The sequence below is a fragment of the Mya arenaria genome, chromosome 14 (genome assembly GCF_026914265.1).
Source record: "Mya arenaria isolate MELC-2E11 chromosome 14, ASM2691426v1".
NCBI classification, from domain to species: Eukaryota; Metazoa; Mollusca; class Bivalvia; order Myida; family Myidae; genus Mya; species Mya arenaria.
In genome coordinates, this window is record NC_069135.1 from 25,930,245 (window position 1) to 25,952,624 (window position 22,380).

At 33.4% G+C, this 22,380-nt stretch overlaps 1 protein-coding gene across 5 annotated transcripts in view; it reads right to left on the reverse strand.

The window, feature by feature from the left end:
* The window catches only part of LOC128216666 (plexin-A1-like), a 101,499-nt gene that overhangs the window by 20,528 nt on the left and 58,591 nt on the right, over positions 1-22,380 (reverse strand). For all 5 annotated transcript variants that reach the window (XM_052923292.1, XM_052923288.1, XM_052923290.1 and 2 more), the window contains 11 exons: positions 21,964-22,080; positions 20,669-20,773; positions 19,367-19,457; positions 19,004-19,164; positions 14,160-14,368; positions 11,439-11,562; positions 8,262-8,437; positions 4,767-4,967; positions 4,088-4,175; positions 587-871; positions 64-225 (listed from right to left, as the gene is read on the reverse strand). In XM_052923292.1, the coding sequence (XP_052779252.1) occupies positions 64-225; positions 587-871; positions 4,088-4,175; positions 4,767-4,967; positions 8,262-8,437; positions 11,439-11,562; positions 14,160-14,368; positions 19,004-19,164; positions 19,367-19,457; positions 20,669-20,773; positions 21,964-22,080 (1,719 nt within the window). The remainder of the gene's footprint in view (positions 1-63; positions 226-586; positions 872-4,087; positions 4,176-4,766; positions 4,968-8,261; positions 8,438-11,438; positions 11,563-14,159; positions 14,369-19,003; positions 19,165-19,366; positions 19,458-20,668; positions 20,774-21,963; positions 22,081-22,380) is intronic.

A 22,380-nucleotide genomic window follows, 5' to 3' on the forward strand; every position in this document is an offset into this window, starting at 1 on the left:
TGGTACATATTCAGGCAAAAACCAGATCTACTAATTAACAATTAGTTATGCTAGAGTACTTACATTGACTTCGGGCAAGGTAGTTCCTGGTATCCCTGGCTGCGGTTGAGAACTTGGGGCCTTGCATCGCATATAAGTGCCTGTGAGCTCAACAACATTACATTCACCTAATCCAATCGTAATGTTGATATCGTGCATCGCTGCAACAAGGTTTAGATTTTCGCCCTATAAAACAACATTGAAAGGTTGATAATATAACCTGTCTGATAACAAACCGTAAATTGATGAAGTTTCAACTCAATCACAAGAGTAGTTTCAGAGATATGTGCATGCTATTTTACATGCAAAACATTGACCATCCTAGTAAATAGCAAACGAAGCTTCAACTGTGCGAATTCATGGCATCAAAATCATAAATCAGTAAATTGCATGAAGTCTTTAATTATGTAATTAAATTACATACAAAGAATCAAAAGTGCTTAATAATTGCATAGCAACTAGTATTAGTTAATTGCGTATAAAGCTTAAGCTTAAAGTGTGCTAGTAAATTGTATACAAAGCTTTAAATCAATTGTGAACTACAAACCTCTATTTCCAAATACTGTTGATCCGTTTCGTAGAGCAGAACATTGTTATCAAATTTGTTGATGGAAGGATCATGAAAATATGAAATGGTAAAACTCGACTCAACTCCATCCAGTTTAACAATGATCTTGACTGTTACACATCCATCACAGTGATTTGACCTTTTCTTCCTTTGACTATTGGAGGGATTGCTGTTTCCTAATGCACTCCTGATACCTGGTGTAGCTGGTGGTACTTCACAAAGAACTTGGTCAGCCGAATTCGGATCAATTATGCAGCCTATTTCCTGTCAAAAAAATAATAGTCACTGCTAATGGCTTGGCTCGATACCAAAATGTGTTTATACAGCGGGCGATACTATTTCCCGGTCCTAGTCTCATCCGGTCCCGGTCTCACCCGGTCTCTGTTTTCAAAATTATAGAGTAAGTATCGGCCATGATTGAGAAGGTGCTAATGACCGGGGGATAATAGGATTACATTTGATAAAAATTGTTGAGAAAACAAAGCAACATATTTAATATAAAAAATATATATATTAAACTAATATTTATTAAAGGTTTTACATAAAATATATGGTTTTATAAAGGCGAAGATACAAACTTTAAATAATACTTGTGAAATGCTTATACATTCTTTCAATATTATAATTAAAACAATTTTAATTCTATTTTAAACAACGTCTTATAGACCAATATTTACAACAGTGGCAACAAAAATTTAAGGAAAATGGTATTTGAACTGTGTATAGAGAACTTATAAAACACAATTGAAGTTGAGTCTTATTTAGAAAATATCGCGTTAAGGAATCTTACAATTGCTTGTACAAAACTACGCAAAGCTTATAATAATTTAAGAATGCAATCTTGTATATATGATAGACCAGAAAAATATATAGTGTCGGCAGACAACCAAAATAACTGCAAATGTTTATTATATTTGCTTAGGCCACACCAAATTAATGACCATTTTCAAAGGCAATGTTTCAACTATATTCCTAAAAATTTTGAATTGCTGTTTATTGATCTAACATTTCTATAAGAATATAAATGCTATTATTTGAATCTTAATTCTTAATCATTTTTCACAATCAAACAACTAATAAGTTAATTTTAACTGACGCGTTATTTCGTCTTTCGGTTGGCGAAGGGAGACAACTATTTCACTGACATATTGTCTTTATTCAAATTGACCAATAAGTAAATATTTTCATCAACATTTTCATTTTTATGTGTGTTTTTAGTTGTATGAATATTATGAGATCATCATTGATTGGAATAATTGTATATTTTGGAAGCTTTTATCTGTCTTTCGGTTGGCGAGTCCGCACGCAGAATTCGATCTCGCTAACTGAAATTTCAACTGCCTATAACATCATTATATTTTATCTTTTTCTCTAAAATTTGGTTTAGTAATGTATTTGTATAATATCAATATAACAAGAGCTGTCACAGTATGTGACAAATGCCCCCGAATGTGACATTGACCTATGAACAAGGTCAGTATATGAAAAGTTGATCTTGCCTTTACGTGTCAAATACATCTGGCAAGTTAAAATTGCCTCTGAACATAAAAAATACCACCCATACTTGACAACCTACACTGTTATGTCCTTACATTCAGCACTCCATTGTGAATAAACACTAAGTGTATCTTTAACCATAAAGGTAGGGACATGGGTCTTGTACACGACACGTCGTCTTGGTATGTGGAACACATGTGGCAAGGTCTTTTAAAATATGTCCATACAAGAGAAAGTTACAGCCCGGACACGACAACCTATACTCTATGTCTTTATATGCAGCACTCCATTGTGAATAAACACTAAGTGTGACCTTGAACTTAGAGGTAGGGACATGGGTCTTGCACGCGACACGACGTCTTGGTATGTGGAACACATGTGGCAAGGTCTTTTAAAATCTGTCCATACAAGGGAAAGGTACAGCCCGGACACGACAACCTATATTCTATGTCTTTACATGCAGCACTCCATTGTGAATAAACACCTAAGTGTGACCTTGACCTTAGAGGTAGGGACACGGGTCTTGCACGCAACATGTCGTCTTGGTATGTGGAACACATCTGGCAAGTTATTTTAAAATCTGTCCATACAAGGGAAAGTAACAGCTCGGACACGACAACCTATACTCTATGTCCTTATATGCAGCACTCCATTGTGAATAAACACTAAGTGTGACCTTGACCTTAGAGGTAGGGACACAGGTCTTGCACGCGACACGTTGTCTTGGTATGTGGAACACATGTGGCAAGTTGTTTTAAAATCTGTCCATACGAGGGAAAGTTACAGCCCGAACACGACAACCTATACTCTACGTCCTTATATGCAGCACTCCATTGTGAATAAACACTAAGTGTGACCTTGACCTTAGAGGTAGGGACACAGGTCTTGCACGCGACACGTTGTCTTGGTATGTGGAACACATGTGGCAAGTTATTTTAAAACTGTCCATACAAGGGAAAGTTATAGCCCGGACACGAGTTATTGAGCCGGACACACGGACTGACGGACGGACGGACGGTGTGGTTTTAATATGTCCACCTTCGGGGGGCATAAAAACAATAAAATAAATTCATTAGAAGGCGTCTTTCGGTAACTTTCATGCGTATTTCGGTAAATATATCCGTCTTTTGGTAAATAATCGTATTTCGGTAAGTCCAATATCCGTTTCGTTCCAAAACAAAATGGAGCGAGCGAGCGAAAACAAATAAATATACAATTTTGTCAGTTTTAATAAAACCCGAGGCGAGTGAAGAGTACACATTTTTTTCTGATAATCAATACAAATAAGAAATATTGTTCAATAAAATTGCCCTTAAACCCAGTTAATTGAGTCCTTGTTGAAATTATTCATCACTCCTATTTCCATCCAAAAAGAATCACTAATTACGCAATATTATAGCTACCAGTATCAGATACACATGTTTTGTTCAATAATTTTTGATTCAAATAATGGTCCTTTAGTGCATAAGACGATTAACAATGACTTCCTGCATGGTCAAAACACATGTTTTGCCAAAAGCCATTTTGATTGAATTTATTGAAAACAAAACTAAACAGTATAAAACACCACGCATCGGCTACTTCTCTTTACAGAAACACTTAAACTAGTGTAGTACAATTGTAATAGATAATTGTTTTAGCCTTTAAAAAATCATTACCACAAAAAAGTTTTACATTCTCAAAAAAATAGGAGCGGTAAATCCGCGGAACGAAACATCAATTTTGTGGTTTTTTTATTCATTTTACCCAAAACATGTTTGTATTACTCAGATCATTTATAATGTTCGTCGCAACTAAATAAAACATTAACGTTTCAAACATTTTATTTTTTGGCCTTCCCCACTCAGATTGGCACGGTGGAATGCCCCAAGATTCCGATAAGAAGTTTGTAACATTAAGACAACAATCATTTACACAATTTATAATGCATTTTGACTTAAATAGTGTACTTATAGCACAAAATGTGCGCTATTTCCAAATTACCTGTGTTTCTCTTCCAAATACAATGATTACAGAGCCAGTACTTGAGCTGTTCAGGTTTTGTCCCTTGACTGTTAATCTTGTTCCACCACTGAAATTATCAAAAGAGAATGATAAAATCACATCACTGTACAATCAGACACAGTCTTCAATGCAGACTTAACCCAAGAGCACCCCAGAGCGAACAACACCACTTATATAGGGGTGTTAAGATGAAAAAGGAAATAACTCAACAATTAGTAATGCCAGGCCTTGCTACACATATGTATTATCTCTGTCAACATGTGTACTAATATCTATGATTTTTTAACAGTTTGTCAACGTTAATTCTTTTTCGCTGTGACGAACTCGTCAAGGACATCATTGCTAGGACGATACCTCGAAAAGTTATTTTTCAAATTAAAGACCAGCTTAATTAAAAGACATTGTAATCCTGATATATTCAACTGATGGAAAGGCACTTTTCGCTTTAAAATTTTGGGTAAGGGAATACCCTTAATGTTTTAATTGGTGGTATCAGTGTTGTTACAGGGATCGAGGGGGTCAGATGCACGGAGAATGTGGCAACTATTTTAATAATTATACTCTCCCTTCTGTAAAAGCATAAAATAGATCATCATTTAAATTTTGAAGTTGCATCCTCAATTTTTGTAAGCAGGTAGTCTCAAATCTGTAAGCTTACCTTAAGAAACCTTTATTGGGTTGAATGCTTCCAATTTCTGGGTTCGGTAAAAAGTTGAAAAATAGTTCTGAAACTTCCTCTCCTGTTTTGATGTGCTCTTTGTCCGGAATAGTTAGTTCTGAAAATTTCATTCTTGTTCCTGGCATTCTCTTGTCATTAATATTAACTTTACATGTGACTCTAAAGTCCACATTTCCTAGTCTGCAATTAAAAGTGTTTGAAAAATCTATAATTTAAGCACACACATCTCAATAAAAGAGCAGCATCTCGACGATGCTTGGGCTTAGTTTGCTGATTTGTTTTATAAAAGGGCACACTTGAAGAAACATTAGAAGTATTCGGTACGCTACAGACTCATTTTGAACATAAAGATGTACTATGTGTAATGTTAATCTTCGATGGTTTTTTAATCATTGATACGTGTCGCTAGTTTGTGTACAACGCCAAAAGCCATACCGCCTTAACGTCAAAAAATATGACACCACAAGTTTATCCAAAAACAGGCAAGTTAATATGCTAGCATTCTAGTTCAAACTAATGGACATCCTGTTCATACGGCATGTCTTTTTATTAATTACAAACAGTTTAATGAATCTGATATAGTCGTTGCTCTTTGCATCAGGTTGGAGGTTTAGTAAACCAGACTCCAAATGGCGACTTGTTGAGCCTGTCTAAAGAGCCTTTGGTACAAACATGATAGTCTTCTATGCCTTTGCAACACAGAATAACACCGAATTGAACAATAAGTGAACCTGAGTAAACAACACATAAGCATGGTGAGCCTCTATAGAAAGTGTTGTTTTTAACCCTATAATGCATGTTAAAGACACTGACATGTTCAGTCAGGAGGGAAAGACACACGCACATACAAGGATCCGTCAACGCAAGTAGGCTCATCAATAAACGCATAAGCTTGGGCATCAATGTTATGTATTCAACACTAACCTAGTATTCTATTTATCCTATCATTTTCATTTTCTTTAAATACCTAGAGGATATTTCTTGATTACAATGTATTTTATTTCACGAGTGTCATAGAAAAAATTGTTTATCTATGATCAAGAGTAAAATTAAATACTATCTTACACTTAAATCAATAAATTTTCTGTTTCTGTTATGCTTATTTCGGATTTTATTAGTAATTTTATTTATTTTTTTAATTACCCAATTTTTGAAAAGGGTGTTTTCTTCGCAAAATTATAGCTGATGACGTATTATTCTATTTCCGATTTGTGGGGATAATTAAATCTATTTAGGTATTATATTGTTTTATTTTTTACTTGTTTTTTAGAACAAACAGTTTTGAAAAATTAATCAATTAACGTTTATTAGTGCAAATAGGTTCGAAATAATAACATTAAATGCATAAAAGCCCTTTAAGATTAAACAGAGCATGAATACGAGACCAAATAACTATGCCGCCATTAATTGAATGAAAATTTCAAAGATCGAACCTGTTAGCAAATCAATTTATTTGTGAATTAACCGCTCCCTGTACCCCTCCCCCCCCCAGAAAAAAAATCAACGGATTTACATAAATCTCAAAATCGATCCGTGAGGCCTTAAATCCGGAATTCCGGATTAATCCGGAATTTTAACATCCCTGCAGTATTATATTGTTTTATTTTTCACTTGTTTTTTAGAACAAACAGTTTTTAAACATTAATCAATTAACGTTTATTAGTGCAAATATGTTCGAAATAATAACATTAAATGCATGAAAGCCCTTTAAAATTAAACAGAGCATGAATACGAGACCAATAACTATGCCGCCATTTATTGAATAAAAAATTCAAAGATCGAACGTGTTAGCAAATCAATTCATTTGCGAATAAACATTTGATAAAAACATATTTCCAAGAGTTTGTTACATGGTACATGGGTATTCAGTCAACGCTCACTGTCAGAGACCAGTCTGATTCGCTTAAAGACAGGTCATTACCTTGTAAAGAGTGTAGACCACGCTAGGTTGTTGACGAATCTAGAAGCGTGGGTGGGGTAAAATGAATCATCAGCTTTTAATTGGTGCGGGGATATTTCGGGATGTTCAAATTACAAAAGACAAACAGTTCAAAATGATATTTGATCAATGTTATCCATGTTACATTGTATTTATGTTCGAGCAGTTGTTTACGTCTGTAATTTGTTTTGTATAAAAGCAACATTCCAACATTCAGCTTCAAAGTTCAAGAAAACGATTGAAAAACAGGATTACCATTTTTGTGATAAACAGTAAGTTGTTTATTACAAAATAAATATTTATTTAAACTTATGCAGTTTATTTTAATAACAAATCACTATATTTGGCAACATTATCTTGTTCAAAGGTGACGTGTTTACTTTTTATCAAGGGGAAGTTACTACAGTGGATTTATAAAGTAGTTCTTAAAGTTGATATTTTTACTCCCGAGTTTCCAGGAAAAATATCAATTTATATTTTTCACTGATGTTATTTCATTGATTAAAATCCATATTTGACAGCATGAAATTAACACTACCATTTCGTTTTAAGGAATGAGGAAATCCTCATGGATAAGCTGTATTTTACCCATCACAGCCATTTTATTCAAATATATGAGGCCTTATTGATGGTTTATTAACTAAATAAATTAGCAATGGTCACAGCTTATTGCCTATGGCTTTATATAAATTAAGGCATAAAAATCAAGTGTGCCATTATGATGATCATTTCAAATTTAACATACTTTCAACATTTGTGTAGCATCATAAGTCTTGACATACGTATTGATTTTTTTTCTTTGTGAATAAATTGTGAAGAGATTTGTGATGTACGTCTATTCAACTAAATCACGCAAATAACCAATAACCAAAAAAGCGTCTTGCAAGGTTCCATCATTTTTTTAACAAGAACAAATCGTATTGCAATTCTGTAAAGCATATTCACCAGTAATGTAACCGGTGGTGGCCGGAGGGGGTAAAACATTGTATTTTAGTAAATAGAACTCATGTTTAGATTGTTATCAAAATATTAATTGGTGACACAGAGATAGCGCATACAAAGTTTAGATGAAACGTGCATGGATAACAGTAAAAGATTTTATACAAAACTTTTACCAGCATAATTTGCATTCTTTACAAGATAAAGTTATTATACTTCATTGTATAAAATTTAATGTAGTGCAGGCCTGAAGTCGCAGAGTAATATATGCTGACATGCAAACCCGTAACCAGAAATTCCAAGTTGAAAACCAATCGGCCTTTTTTGCATTTAATGCAAACTAGAGTTAGATCGTTTTGTTACAATAGTCGATTGGATGGTTCAGCTCTCCTTAATCTTCGTAAATCAAATAGCCGATTCATAATCAACAAAATAATGAATTCACCTATGCAGTCTCAAATTCAGGTTGTTATTCAGGGAAAAGTGTGGAATTACAAAAGTAATTTTAATTAAATATATATATATATATGTAATTATTCTATATATAATATACACATCAAACGACATTTAACATCAGCTACTTATGTAAAACTTACATTGGATCCAAAAATGACTGAACTTTTGAATTAACACAGAGTGTTTCACTTTCGTCAAATAGAACACTCTTAACAGCTCGATTTCCAATACCAAGATTCTTTCCAGTTAATGATATTATTGTTCCACCAATTGCTGGCCCCTTATTTGGTTCTATTGATAGCACATACACATCGCCCTGAAACATAATTATAAAATAATCATTTAAAGTCTTTAAAAAAGACAGAATAGTTCGCTGTCGATCTTTGATGACATGAATCTTTAATTCAGAAAATTATTAATTCGTGTATTACACAAAAATATTATCTTGGTATCCGTGTTTCAAAACTACTGACGTAATAAAAAGCCCCAAAGTTAATATCAGCCGGAAAATCACTTTGAACAACGCAAATAGTGTAACCATAAAACACAGTATAGATGGATGTTGAAAATATAGTCCTGTCTTTGTTTTATTTTATTTATAACCGTATTAACTCATTTGACTAAAATAATTAAAAAAACCCATATGATATAGGTTCAGATAAGAACATATTTTCCTTTGATGATATTTTGAATGAATAGCTACTTGAATTCAGTCTCTAATAAAAAAAAAGCGCCAAAAACAACGGTAGTGTTTTTTATCTGTACCTTTTTACCTTTTTAGCGAATTCCCACACCATTTTGTTTAATTAAAAAAATCGCGACCGTATCTACTGAGAACAGCTTTTTTTGAAGTTATAAACTTTTTTGAAAACCTAAATATAGTTAACTTATTTTTTTACTATGCAGTTCTTGAGTGTTTTGTAAACGAACGTAACCGACTAGTGTAGTTTTAATTTGTATTAACCAGGGTAGCATTGATTTCAATAAATTTCATTAAAATGGAGGCTTCCGGTAAAACAGACTTTGGCTCAAATTACATTCACAACTTCAACTTTAATTATGCAATATAACACGATATATGCACCTAAAACTGGTAGCCTCCCCCGTATAATATTGCGTAACTTGTTATTATTTTGTGGGGTGATATGACTTCACACTGGACCAATACAAATCATACTGGCTACCCTTTTTTTAATTATTCCATGGGTAAATTTGTTTTTCACTCCTTGCACAACGGCTAATACTTGATTTAAGTCATTATACTCGTGACTAGAAAATGACCTTATGACGTAGGTGCTGTAGAAGGCTGTGTCCTCAATAAGAATATGTTTCATTGTATGGTTCGAAATAAATTTCAAAACAAATTCCAGAAATAATGACAAAAACAACAATTGCGAACACATATATGTTCACAAATAGCCATCTGATGAAAAAAAAACACTGATTCAGACCAAAAATAGGTAGGCTTAGCTTACATAAGCCATTGACCTTTTTCTGTTTTCCTTTTAAAAAATAATCGGAGACGTATTATTTATCAGAAAGGCAAACAAATCTGATATAGTCGTTGGCGACTTGTCGAGCCTGTCGAAAGAAACTTTGGTACAAACATAATGCTCTTGTATACAATTGCAGCACAGATTAACACCGAGTTGAACAATTAGTGTACTTGCGAGCCTCCATGAGAAGTTGTTGTTCTTAAATCCTACAATGCATGTTAAAGATAAAAGGCTCAGTCAAGACCATTCCTATCAAAAGTACACATTTAAACAATTGACCTCTAAAAGTGACCTTTGTCTTTGAGTTGCAGACCTGGGTCTTGTGCATGACTCCCTGCCACATCATACAGCACGGACAAAGTTCAGTCCGGATAGGACACAAGCCTGGAGAAGCGCATATACAAGGATCCGTCAAAAGAGCTTTTGGTACAACATAACATCTTCTATGCAATAGTAACCCAGAATAAAACCCAAGTTAACAAGGCATTCCTGCGAGCCTCCAAGGCAAGCTTTTTGTGTTGTTGTTTTTTTTAAAATCTTATTATAAATGATAAAGAGAAAAGGCTCAGTCCAGACCAGTCCTATCAAAAATACTCATTTTGAGAATTGACCTCTAAGAGCGACCTTAGTCTTTGAGTTGCAGACCTGTGTCTTATGCACGACTCCCCGCCTCATCATGGTCAAAGTTCATATAAGGTTTCTTTTTAGGAAATCCCATAATGCATGGTTTAAATACAGCAAGGACAAAGTTTTGTCCGGGTGGAAGGACACACGCCTAGAGACACACACATACAATGATCCGTCAAAGTGACATTGCAAGCAGGCTCGACAGCTGTATTATACCCATCACATTATATTCAAATATATGAGGCATGCATTCATGGTTTGAATATAAAGATAAAATTAGCAATGGCCACAGGTTATTGCTAATAATTTTCAAACAAATAAAGCCATAAATATCAAGTGTGCCACAATGATGAAATACTGACAAAAACAAACAATATTTCGAACAAATATTTGGTCACAAAAAGCCATCTGAAAGGAACACAGATTCTAACAGGCCAAAATAAATAGGGATACTTAGCTTACTTCAGCTAATAACCTTTATTTCTGTTTTCTTTAAAGGCATTATCTGGTATGAATTAAACAACTCCTTGACGGTAATAGTCTGACTGTAATATCCTTCGTTATACTTGTCACTTCTCATTTCGGTAAGCATATGCCATTGCATTAAATGTGATTTTTAAAACTCCTAAAAATACACATGCCTGAGCTGTCACAGACAGAAAAAAAGCCTTCGAAATGCCGTCCAGTCCAATGGATTAGGCAATTACTTATAATGCATACTTTCAGAGAGAGCTTACATAAACTTTTAAAATCATTTTCGAATGGCAAGATTAGGGTCCGGAAACGACCAACTTAAACTCTTTCTGCGGATATGCAGCAAACCAAAATTATAAACATGTAAATGTGACCTTGACCTTTTGAGAAGGGGCATGGGTCTTACATCTGACAAGTGGTCTTTAGGTGGCGAATATATGTTTAAAGTAATATCAAAATCACTCCGTGCATGTCAAAGAAACAGCTTATACAAAAAAGTCGGACAAAAAACAATTGCGATTTTAATACACCAACTTTCGGGGGGGGGGGGGGGGTTCAAAATTATGTATAGACACAAACCTCATTTACATTCATTCATTAGTTTAAAAACTAAGACATCCATTACTTTCTTTTTGTTGTTGGATTTGATGAACTCTCTTTCAGATTTCAGTTCAGTTAAAAAATATGTTGAATTGGATAACAATATTCTTTTATGCTTACCGTTTTCTTCCATATGGGCAACACATTGCTTCCATTAATTTCTGATATTGTTTCCATAAGGTAGAATCTTGTTTCATTTCTTGTTGTATTATTAGAGCGATAGGGACCAAGTTTACATTGAAAGCTGAAAAATATAAGAATAAAGTGTTAAACAAAGCTTATTGAATGAACAATTCGAAATAATCAATTTCTCACATCAGTTAAAAAGAAGCAAAACTATAATGTTGTTCATAGTCTGCTGTGGTACGAGTTAGTTGAAAAGAGATAAACAAAAAGTATAATCTATGGTTTTCCATTTTTAGACAATTAATATAACTAATGATGTTAGAAGGATGTAATCTATTTTCGCATAAGAATGAACTACGGTGTTGTGTTACGTTTTAACTAAAAATCTTATAGATAAGATTATATAGAACCTGCATGCTAGAGTTTAAGGTTGCAACATAACAATCAAACCGGTCATCAAATGGCTTATCGTCACGAATATGTCAGCAATTTCCTGATATATTTGAAGCGTTTATTTGACAAATGACTGCCTCTTTATATTTGCCTCTTTATAACGTTTTTAACTTTATTTTTAGAACTGAGTGCACCTATGATGCTTAATTTTCTGAATTTTATTTTGGCAATGAAAAACAGGTGGTGCAAATAAACTGTGTGAGTGCTCATGCATAGAAACTTACTTTAGTAGGAAACTTAATGTCAACCAAGAGCTGTTACAGGAAGGTGACAAATGCCTCCAATGGGCATCGACAGACATTATTATTAGGGCCTATATGGACAGATAGCCTTTAGTTTCTTATACATTTTCATAAGGATCTTCGCATGCAGTTTGGAAACATCAATTACTAACATTTTTAAAGAGCAAAGTAAAACACGAAACTGTCACATCAAAATTAAGTAGATGTCAATTTGTGTACACTGAGATTGTCGGGCATTGTTGAGCATGTTTTTATGCAAACAATTTACATAATGATAGAAATGTGGTTGCCAGGCTTTTTAAGTTTTCTATGAAAACGTACGATATACTTGCAATTAAAACAAAACTTCAATGTTAGCGAGAATGCACAAAAAATGAAATGGCAAGCAGTGGCTTACTTTTCAATAAAAGATGTCGTTAGTTGATGGCTTTATCATGTTAATGAAATTAGAACACTTGTATTCATTGTTAATCAAGGTCATCCACTGACAATGTTTCAAATGCCTACCACTATGAGGTTCCTGTACCAAGTGTTAAACTGTTAATAACATTAACTATGACCCATTGATCCACTCAAAATCAATAGGGATCATGTAATGGCCTTTTTTAACATGCCTTTCAAGTTTGAGGTCCTTTCTTCCCAGAATTTCTTTATTTGGGAATATTTTATCATCTTGTCATGAAGGCATTTAACTTTGACCCATTAAACTCAATATTGTAATGCCTGATATGCGGAAACATTATCGGAATCATTTTTTACCACGACCTTGACCTAGGACCCACTTATCACAAAATCATTAAGATTTTCATACTGGTTATGACCAATCTGCCTTACTGCGTTTGATTTCCCTGGGCACTTAGCATTCGTTATGTAACTGAACAGAAATCGTTGGGACGGGAAGACAGACGGTCATATGGAGGAATGCAGTCTAAAGCTACGAGTTTAAAAAACTGAAAATTAACAATAAACAAATTTAGTATCATTGCCGATCAAATATAAAACTATAACAAACTACCTCGCTGCTTGGCAATTTCGAGTCTCATATAGTGGTTAATACAATAATACTTTATATCAAATTACCTCCGTAATTCTCATTTCAGACATTTAATGTCACAACTCGTGCAAAAAATAAGAGTGATTAAGTATGTGTTCTTAGATCTGTCATTTTTAGGAAGTAACGCATTGTTTACCAATGTTTAAAATATATGAAAACTGGGGGTTTGGGACAATCTTATTTTATTACTTTGAAGTGCTCAAATGATTGCGTTAATATATTTGACGGTGGCTGTCTTAAAAGTGAAAATTAGGTTTATCATCTGAAGAAGGATATCACTTTGTGCATAATTCTTGCCGGCAAGTAAATTTAAATGACATAACTTACATGCTTTAAAAAATACTCGCATTTTCCAGTCACAGCGAGCTACATTATTGCTCAGGGCTGTTAAAAACAGAACGATACAAGCATATCAGAGCGCGATACCCTATCCGAATTCGAATGTCTTAAGGTGTCTTAAAGGCACAACTACACAGAAAACAGATGTGCTGAGCTTCGCTATGGAATGTTTCTTTCGGCAGTCGAAAATCGAAATATAAGGTTCGACACTCTACATAATATGATTCTTCTTGTCTGAATCCACTTCATCTGATAGGTGTTCTTTGTGTATTTTCGATACCAACTTATGATCCTTGATAAACATTTTCGTATTGTCTATAAGTTTCCTTTTAATAACTTATAAAAGTAAAAAGAATTTAGAAAAATGGGTAAAAGATTTTGCAAAACGACGCCGACGACAACATTACAAAAGCTTTCTTCTTTAAAAAAAACAGACTAGCTTAAACACTGATGATAGTCTACATTGTAACAAAAACATTTAATATATACCATAAAGAAGCATAAAATGCAATTATGATCATGGATTTATTAAAAATACTTATTGACAAACAATCACTTATTAACTAGTGGTCAGCTTGGAACAAATTTGCAGAAAATTAACCGAATATAACATGTAAATCTCAATACCTTTTTCGAATGTTTCGACTAAAGTCCTCAGGGCCCTCCATATCTTTGATGTAGTTGTCACTAAAATTCCCCGAGCAGTATCTATTTACGATCATTGGTCTTTTACGATCATTCACGTCATGTTTTATAGTATCATTTTCTGTTCCAAACTCATTTCCATACACTGTGATTATCGTTCCGGGTCCTGTTAATCCATCTCTTGGCAAAATCTGAATAAAAATGGTATATTTTTTCTTCTATTTAAAATACATAAATGTGTAGATACTGTTTGAAAACATTTAATAGAGGTAATAATCATATGAATGCATATTTTGAAAATGTTTTAAATTCATCTCTTTATGTCTAAATTTATGTCAGGTTTATTGATTTACCTTAATGTAGCTATATATTAGAATAGGTAAGGTAACTCAACACAGCACAACCCAATGAGGTAAAATGACAATTGTTCATTTTGAAATTAATACACCATCGTTATCCAGTTATTTTTTAAACATGATTTTGACAACAGTCAAATGTATGTCTCAAAAAAACTTTTAAAAGTATATCCACCATGCGGTCCATCACATAAATGAATAAATAAGTTGCATCACTCAACATGTAGGTAATTCAAGACCACTTTTGAACAGAAAACAGTGACAATTATGAGAATTTCAATTTTCATATAGATATTCATTACAAATTTGTCCCTACACATTGTCCGTACATATTTCGACGTAATCCTTTTTGATCATTTACTTCTAAACTTGAATGTTTAATATCATAGTTGTAATCCGATTTGTTTATATTTTTTAAAAACATACATATAATACCTATCAATTTTGGTTAATGGCAAGTATATCTGAGCCATAATAGCCTGAAAAGTTCATAAAATCTTATAATTATTTCAGCTGTTAAATATTAATAAGCTGAAGGTGCTGAAATAACATGTCTTGATGTTCTTAACAACTTGTTTATTATAACGTTTACCGTTTTTAACAATGACCGCCAAACATCGTCGGAATTACAAAAGTGCTTATTCGTTTCATCATGGCTAATGCATGCAAGGCACTTGTTGATAGATTTTCACTACCAAACAACGAAGTTTCATGCAACTAATAAATAAGGAATTCCATGTTTTTTGTTTCATCTTAAATACAGATTTTAACTAGAAAAGAATCCTGCTTGAATTGTTGAGAAAATTCTATTATTTCAAAATATTGTGAGGGCTGTACATAATTAAATATATATATATTTAAATCATTACCAAAATAAATGTGTTTAGAGAAAGGACTTTTATATATTGCAAAAAGAACAGAAATCAACATGCTTGCATAATGGAAACGGTTTTAGTCATCCATTAAAAAGGCGTCGCAAGATCTTTTTCCGATACATTTGAATTTTGTAGTTGATACTGATATGCACTGATTTGTTCCAACTAATTTAAGGTTATTAATCAAGTCCTTCTACTATGGTGATCACTTCTGCCAAACAATTTTAAATACAACATAGTGTAATTGTATGTGTGTACATTAATTGTTTGTTTTAGCAAAATGTCGGTCAGTATCAGTAGTTCATTTAATAGAACATATGAAAATTGGATTAATCTGGGAATTTAGCATTTTGGAAAAAATTATCTCTGAGTTTGTTCAAACCCATTAAGATTCTCATGTCAAGGAATGTAAATACTATAAAAAGCGTCCCTGAATTTATATATAGAGTTTTTTTGAAATAAGAAAGAAGGTTGTTGCACTATGTAGTATTGTGTTGTTAAATACTAAATCTTCATTTCTTTGCATGTATTGACTGCCATAGCATGTTCATGTATTAATCGCCATGTATATATGCACATTATTTATTATCAATGACCACGGGTCATTTTGATATATTTTATTGTATGTTAAATGTTGGAACAATGATTTGGAAGGGACACAAATTATTATCAGTAGGGCATATATAGAAGAAGAGCTGTCGTGAGACAGCACACTCCACTTTGACTTAGAAGTGAATACAATAACAATGTAATATTACCAAGTTTGGTCTATTTATGTCAAACCTAACTAAAATTATTCAATACATAAGGTGACTTTGATGCTGCCCTCCCACCACCCGAAAAATGACGCAAGTCATTCAAATAACTTGATTTTCCATTATGAAAATGTGGTAAAGAATATACAAATATGCCTTTCAAAAGAAATTAATATAAAATTTTAAAAAAAATAATAATAAAACAAGAGCTGTCACAGTATGTGACGAATGCCCCCGAATGTGACATTGACCTATAAACAAGGTCAGTAGATGAAAAGTTAATGATCAAACAAATACATATGGTAAGTTATTTTAAATTGCCTCTGAACATAAAAAATACCACCCATACTTGACAACCTATATTCTTATGTCCTTATATTCACTAAGTGTATCTTTCACCTTAGAGGTAGGGACATGGGTCTTCCACGTGACACGTCGTCTTGGTATGTCAAACACATATGGCAAGTTATTTTAAAATCTGTCCATACAAGAAAACGTTACAGCCCGGACATAACAACCAATACTCTGTATCCTTATATGCAGCATTCCATTGTGAATAAACACCTAAGTGTGACCTTGACCTTAGAGGTAGGGACACGGTTCTTGCACGCGACACGTCGTCTTGGTATGTCAAACACATGTGGCAAGTTATTTTATAATCTGTCCATACAAGGGAAAGTTACAGCCCGGACACGACAAACTATACTCTATGTCCTTTTATGCAGCATTCCATTGTGAATAAACACTAAGTGTGACCTTGACCTTAGAGGTAGGGAAACGGTTCTTGCACGCGACACGTCGTCTTGGTATGTCGAACACATGTGGCAAGTTATTTTAAAATCTGTCCATACAAGGGAAAGTTACAGCCCGGACACGACAACCTATACTCTTATGTCCTTATATGCAGCATTCCATTGTGAATAAACACTAAGTGTATCTTTCACCTTAGAGGTAGGGACATGGGTCTTGCACGTGACACGTCGTCTTGGTATGTCAAACACATATGGCAAGTTATTTTAAAATCTGTCCATACAAGAAAAAGTTACAGCCCGGACATAACAACCAATACTCTGTGTCCTTATATGCAGCATTCCATTGTGAATAAACACTAAGTTTGACCTGACCTAAGAAATAGGGACACAGGTCTTGCACGTGACACGTTGTCTTGGTATGTCAAACACATGTGGCAAGTTATTTTATAATCTGTCCATACAAGGGAAAGTTACAGCCCGGACACGACAACCTATACATTATGTCCTTATATGCAGCATTCCATTGTGAATAAACACCTAAGTGTGACCTTGACCTAAGAGGTAGGGAAACAGTTCTTGCACGCGACACGTCATCTTGGTATGCCTAACACATGTGGCAGTTATTTTAAAATCTGTCCATACAAGGGAAAGTTACAGCCCGGACACGAGTTATTGAGCCGGACACACGGACGGATGGAAGGACAGACGGACGGACGGACGGACGGTGCGATTTTAATATGCCCACCTTCGGGGGCATAATAATTCAAGGGCCATAAAATATAGCCCTGCTTGTTGTCCCTTGGTAAAAAACTCGTTAAGAATGTAAAAATGTGCCTGTCAAAAGAAATTAAAAATAAATATATATATATATATATATATATATATATATATATATATATATATATATATATATATATATATATATATTCAAGGGGCATAATTTGTATCTAGGGTTAAAATGGAGTTATGTTTTTGTTGTAAGATGGTCGTAAATAATTTTGAATTTTAAGTGCATTGAATGAAAGGTATAGAAGTTTTTTTATTAAAATTCCAACTTGCCCTTAACTTTTACTTTGCCTAAAACTTAAAACTAAGTCAATCAGGGGCCATAACTTGTATAAAGGATATGGAGTTATGTAATCTCATTGGGTGATGGTCCTGAACAATTGTGTGAACTATTAAGTCAATTGAATGAAGGGTATAGATGTTATTAATAAATATCCCAACCTGCCCTAAAACTTTAACCAAAGTTCCATAGTCAATCAGGGGCCATAATGTGTATAAAAGATAATATGGAGTTATCTAACCTCATTATGTGATGGCTCTGACCAACTGTGGGAAGTATTAAGTCAATTGAATGAATGGTATTGGAGTTTTAAGTGAAAATCCCAACTTGCCCGAAAACTTTAACCTGCCCTAAAACTTTAACCTAAGTCAATCAGGGGCCATATCTTGTATTAAGGATAATGTGGAGTTATGTAACCTCAGTGTGTGATGGTCCTGAACAACTGTGTGAAGTATTAAGTCAATTGAACAAAGGGTACAAAAGTTATTTATAAATATCCCAACCTGCCCTAAAACTTTAACCTAAGTTTCATAGTCAATCAGGGGCCATAATCTGTGTAAAGAATAATATGGAGTTATCTAATCTCATCATGTGATGGCCCTGAACAACTGTGTGAAGTATTAAATGAATTAAATGAAGTGTATTGGAGTTAAAGGTGAAAATTCCAACTTGCCCTAAAACTCTAACCAGACGCCGACACCGACGCTGGGGCAAGTAGTAAAGCCCTCCTTATTCTTTGATTAGTTGAGCTAAAAATCACAAACAAGAAACATAGAACAACAGCACAAAACTCCATAAACAGCACAGTGCATATATACTTTATTAAAAACTAGGTATATTTATAAAGGACCGTTAGAGCACGCCTTCGAACGGTCAGTAAAAGGTAAATTTACTGGGGTTTTAAACCAGTTTGTGCTCACAACCTCATTCTTATCCCAACAATCTCGAATAAAAAAACATAAAAGGTAAATCTTATCAAGGTATGCATTAACTTGAGGGAAAACAAACATATTTCTTCTTACCTTAGTTATTTCTGGCCTTGGACATGTATACCCTGCACTGACGTTTTGACCATACACACAACCTTCTCCTGTTGAAGGCCAATGGCATATGTAGTCGGACTTCAATGCATTACAATAGTTGCATTTCCCTTGTGAAAGTTTGTAGCAGTTGTACACAATAACTGTAAACAAAATGTACAGTCAATAACATTTTCAACATGTCATCTCAAAGTCATCTCATATTGATTTTTTTTTTTTCATTTCTTGAACGTCATTCAACTTTAATACTGGTTTAATTTCAATTCGGAATAAAATTATCTGTTCTTTCCTTGAATGTCACTGTAGAAGTATGTGCACTAGAGTAAAGATATTCTAAATACTTACCATCAATTGAGTATGGGTTGTCAATATAAACTTTGCCACTTTCAGTTTCATAATATATTTGCAGAAGCAAGTTTTCCTTTTTGATGTTTGTCTGCAATTGGCAATATAAACATTTAGTAAGATAAAAATACATCTGAAGCATACCAGATTATTCTTTTCATAGAAGCATATTGAGAAAAAAGAAATTCAGTCAGCGCAGTAGAAGAAGAAGAAGAAGAAGAAGAAGAGATGTTGACTTTTATTTTTGAATCCTCATCAAAGAACGGTTGGAAAACCAAGAGAACGGCACTATCATTTAAATGTAACACATTTTTATTTTATTTAAAAGAAAAACAACAAAAACAAACACCGTATGCGATGAGACATAAGGTTTCAAATAAGGCAATTCAAGTTTTTGGTTTTTAATACAAACATCAACTTAGATCTTGAAAACATACAAATAACTGTTATAACAAGCCTAAACACAAATCAAAACCCAGCAGAGCGCTGCATTAGCTTGTAAATCAAACAAGTGTATGGTGTTCTTAAATGACAATATTGCGAAAACTATTCCAGTTTGAAGTAACATTTTGACCATGACCTAGTACTTCACTGGAATGCCATCAAACATATATCTTCTACTATAATATGTGCTTGCCATACACCAAATTTCAATATAAAGTTATTGGGTGGAAACCATTTTTTTTCTATTTTTAGCAACAGTGCCTTTCACCTCCAACATTATCTGTAATTTGAAGCTTAGTATTCACATAAGCTTGCTTTTCACCAAATTCATCACTATGCATCATATCCAATAAAGTTATCGAATGGGCACTGTTTTTCTATTTTAGTTGCTTAGAACAACCTTGACTGAAAACCAAATGAAATCCCAAGGTAAATATCCACAAGAGCTTGCTGTCTACACAAGGTTTCATAAAGACATCACTATACAACACTGTACATCTTTCCTAACTTATCTTATTATGCAGACACCAGCAACAAGTGCCCCCTTTGTTGTATAACAGTTTAATAGCTTTATTTAAAAAAGAATGAAATGTTCCATAAATATTGTCTTGTCTTCAATATTTACCCTTTTGCGAATGCTTAAAGAATAAAGTATTAAAATAATTTGTTCAAGTACATTAGTTTTTTTGTTAATTTACTTCTAAATAACATTAATTGAAAATAAGAAAGGCTTTAAAACCAAACAAAAAAATATGAATATGTATCTTTAATCTGTAATGAACAAACCTGGAACTAAATAACAAATATGAGGCCAATTTTAAAAGACTGTTATTAAAGTAAAATTTATCTAAGACTTACCGTCCCATTAATTGTACAATGGATGGACCCTGTAGTAATATCAGAACATTTAAATCTATTTGACTGGAATTCGACATGAATAGAAATGTCATCAGCATCACTGGACTGAAAAAACAACAACTTATTCGTCAACAGATTCTTTAAACAAGCAATATATTATACTTTAACCAACATTAATCGGTATTACAGTTCAACTCACTTTTTGCAAAATATTTAACTCAATTTCATGGCATTCATTCATTAATTCCCTGATTTTTAAGCAACTATGTTGATTTTACCAACTTTAATAAAATGATAATTTAATAAAGATTATGCAAGGCACTAATACACTTAATGGTGATCATGGTAAACGTTCATAATAATCCCTTTTAATCTGTGCTTCATTAGCCCTGACATATCCGGCAGTTTCAATGTTAATATACAGGGACATAAATCTCAAAAAATAGTTTAACCCTTGTTAAAGTTAAAGCACTAAAAAAATGGGAAAACAAGGACTGGCCTTTGTAACCTAAAATATTACCAAAATATAACACAAATTTAACACAACTACCGAATATCATCATTGGTATAAGACGGGTTAATAGCTTTAGCACCTGGAGTCAGTTAAACTTAATATGCATGGACTCACTTTCTTTGAAAGCACATACTGGAAATGTCCTTTTAGACACGCCAGTCCTCAATGACTCTTTTTAAAATCCTGTGCACTAAATAGTAACTGATTTTCCCCATTCAGCAATTGTTTTTTTAAATCCTCTAAATTAACAGGTCAGTCATGTTTTGAGTCAAACAAATGATATCAAATATGAATGATTCTTGTCACAATTACCCATGACTTAGATGGAAGGCGGTGTCGAAATACTGTGACTAACCTAAATAGTAACTGGTGAGAAAATGATAAATGTTTCAAACTGTTATCATCATATGACATGTGTAACCTAGAAAAGCCTTTGAAATATATACCCAAAGCACATCAGGTAAAGAACACACTCATACACTACAGGGAGACTTCTTGCAAACATAGTGAAACATGCTTGCCAATCATTTAAACAAAGTATGATGACATTTCATTTTTGCACTGATAACCAGGTAATGTTATACCACCCTAATCAGAAAGGTCAGAAGAAACAAAACTTTTAAACGAGATTGATGTTACATTTGAAGTCACCGTGCTGTATTGTAATTTGCAGATGTTCGTTGTGGACTGTCAATCATAGACGTGACATACATAGATCAATTAGCAAGTTTAAGAACAAACTATGTTTTTGCATAGGTAAAAATACCAAATAATTACATACCTTGTCCTCATCTTGTACAATGTTATTCAGGTTTCTAATTTGCAATGTCAAATTTGTATCAACCCCACTTGGGATATATCTTTGGTGTATCTTTTCAAGACGCGGGCAATCTTTGGACTGAAATTTAAAAACAAATGATAAATAAATATCATATTTTTATTTTTTACATAGTAATAACTTTCGCTGACCTGTTGTTTAATTGTGCATATATTTTTTCAAGTTTTTGTGTTTTTATCTCGATTTATATAATAGAAACAATACATTCCAGGAGTGATGAATTTACCTATGAGCGTATTTAATGGCACAAAAACCAAATGCCGTACAACAAAAGCGACTTAAGGTTGAAATATATTAATATGTTTAAACTCATTAATAAGTTAATGTTAAACTGTAAAAAGTGGATCGGGCAAAAAAATT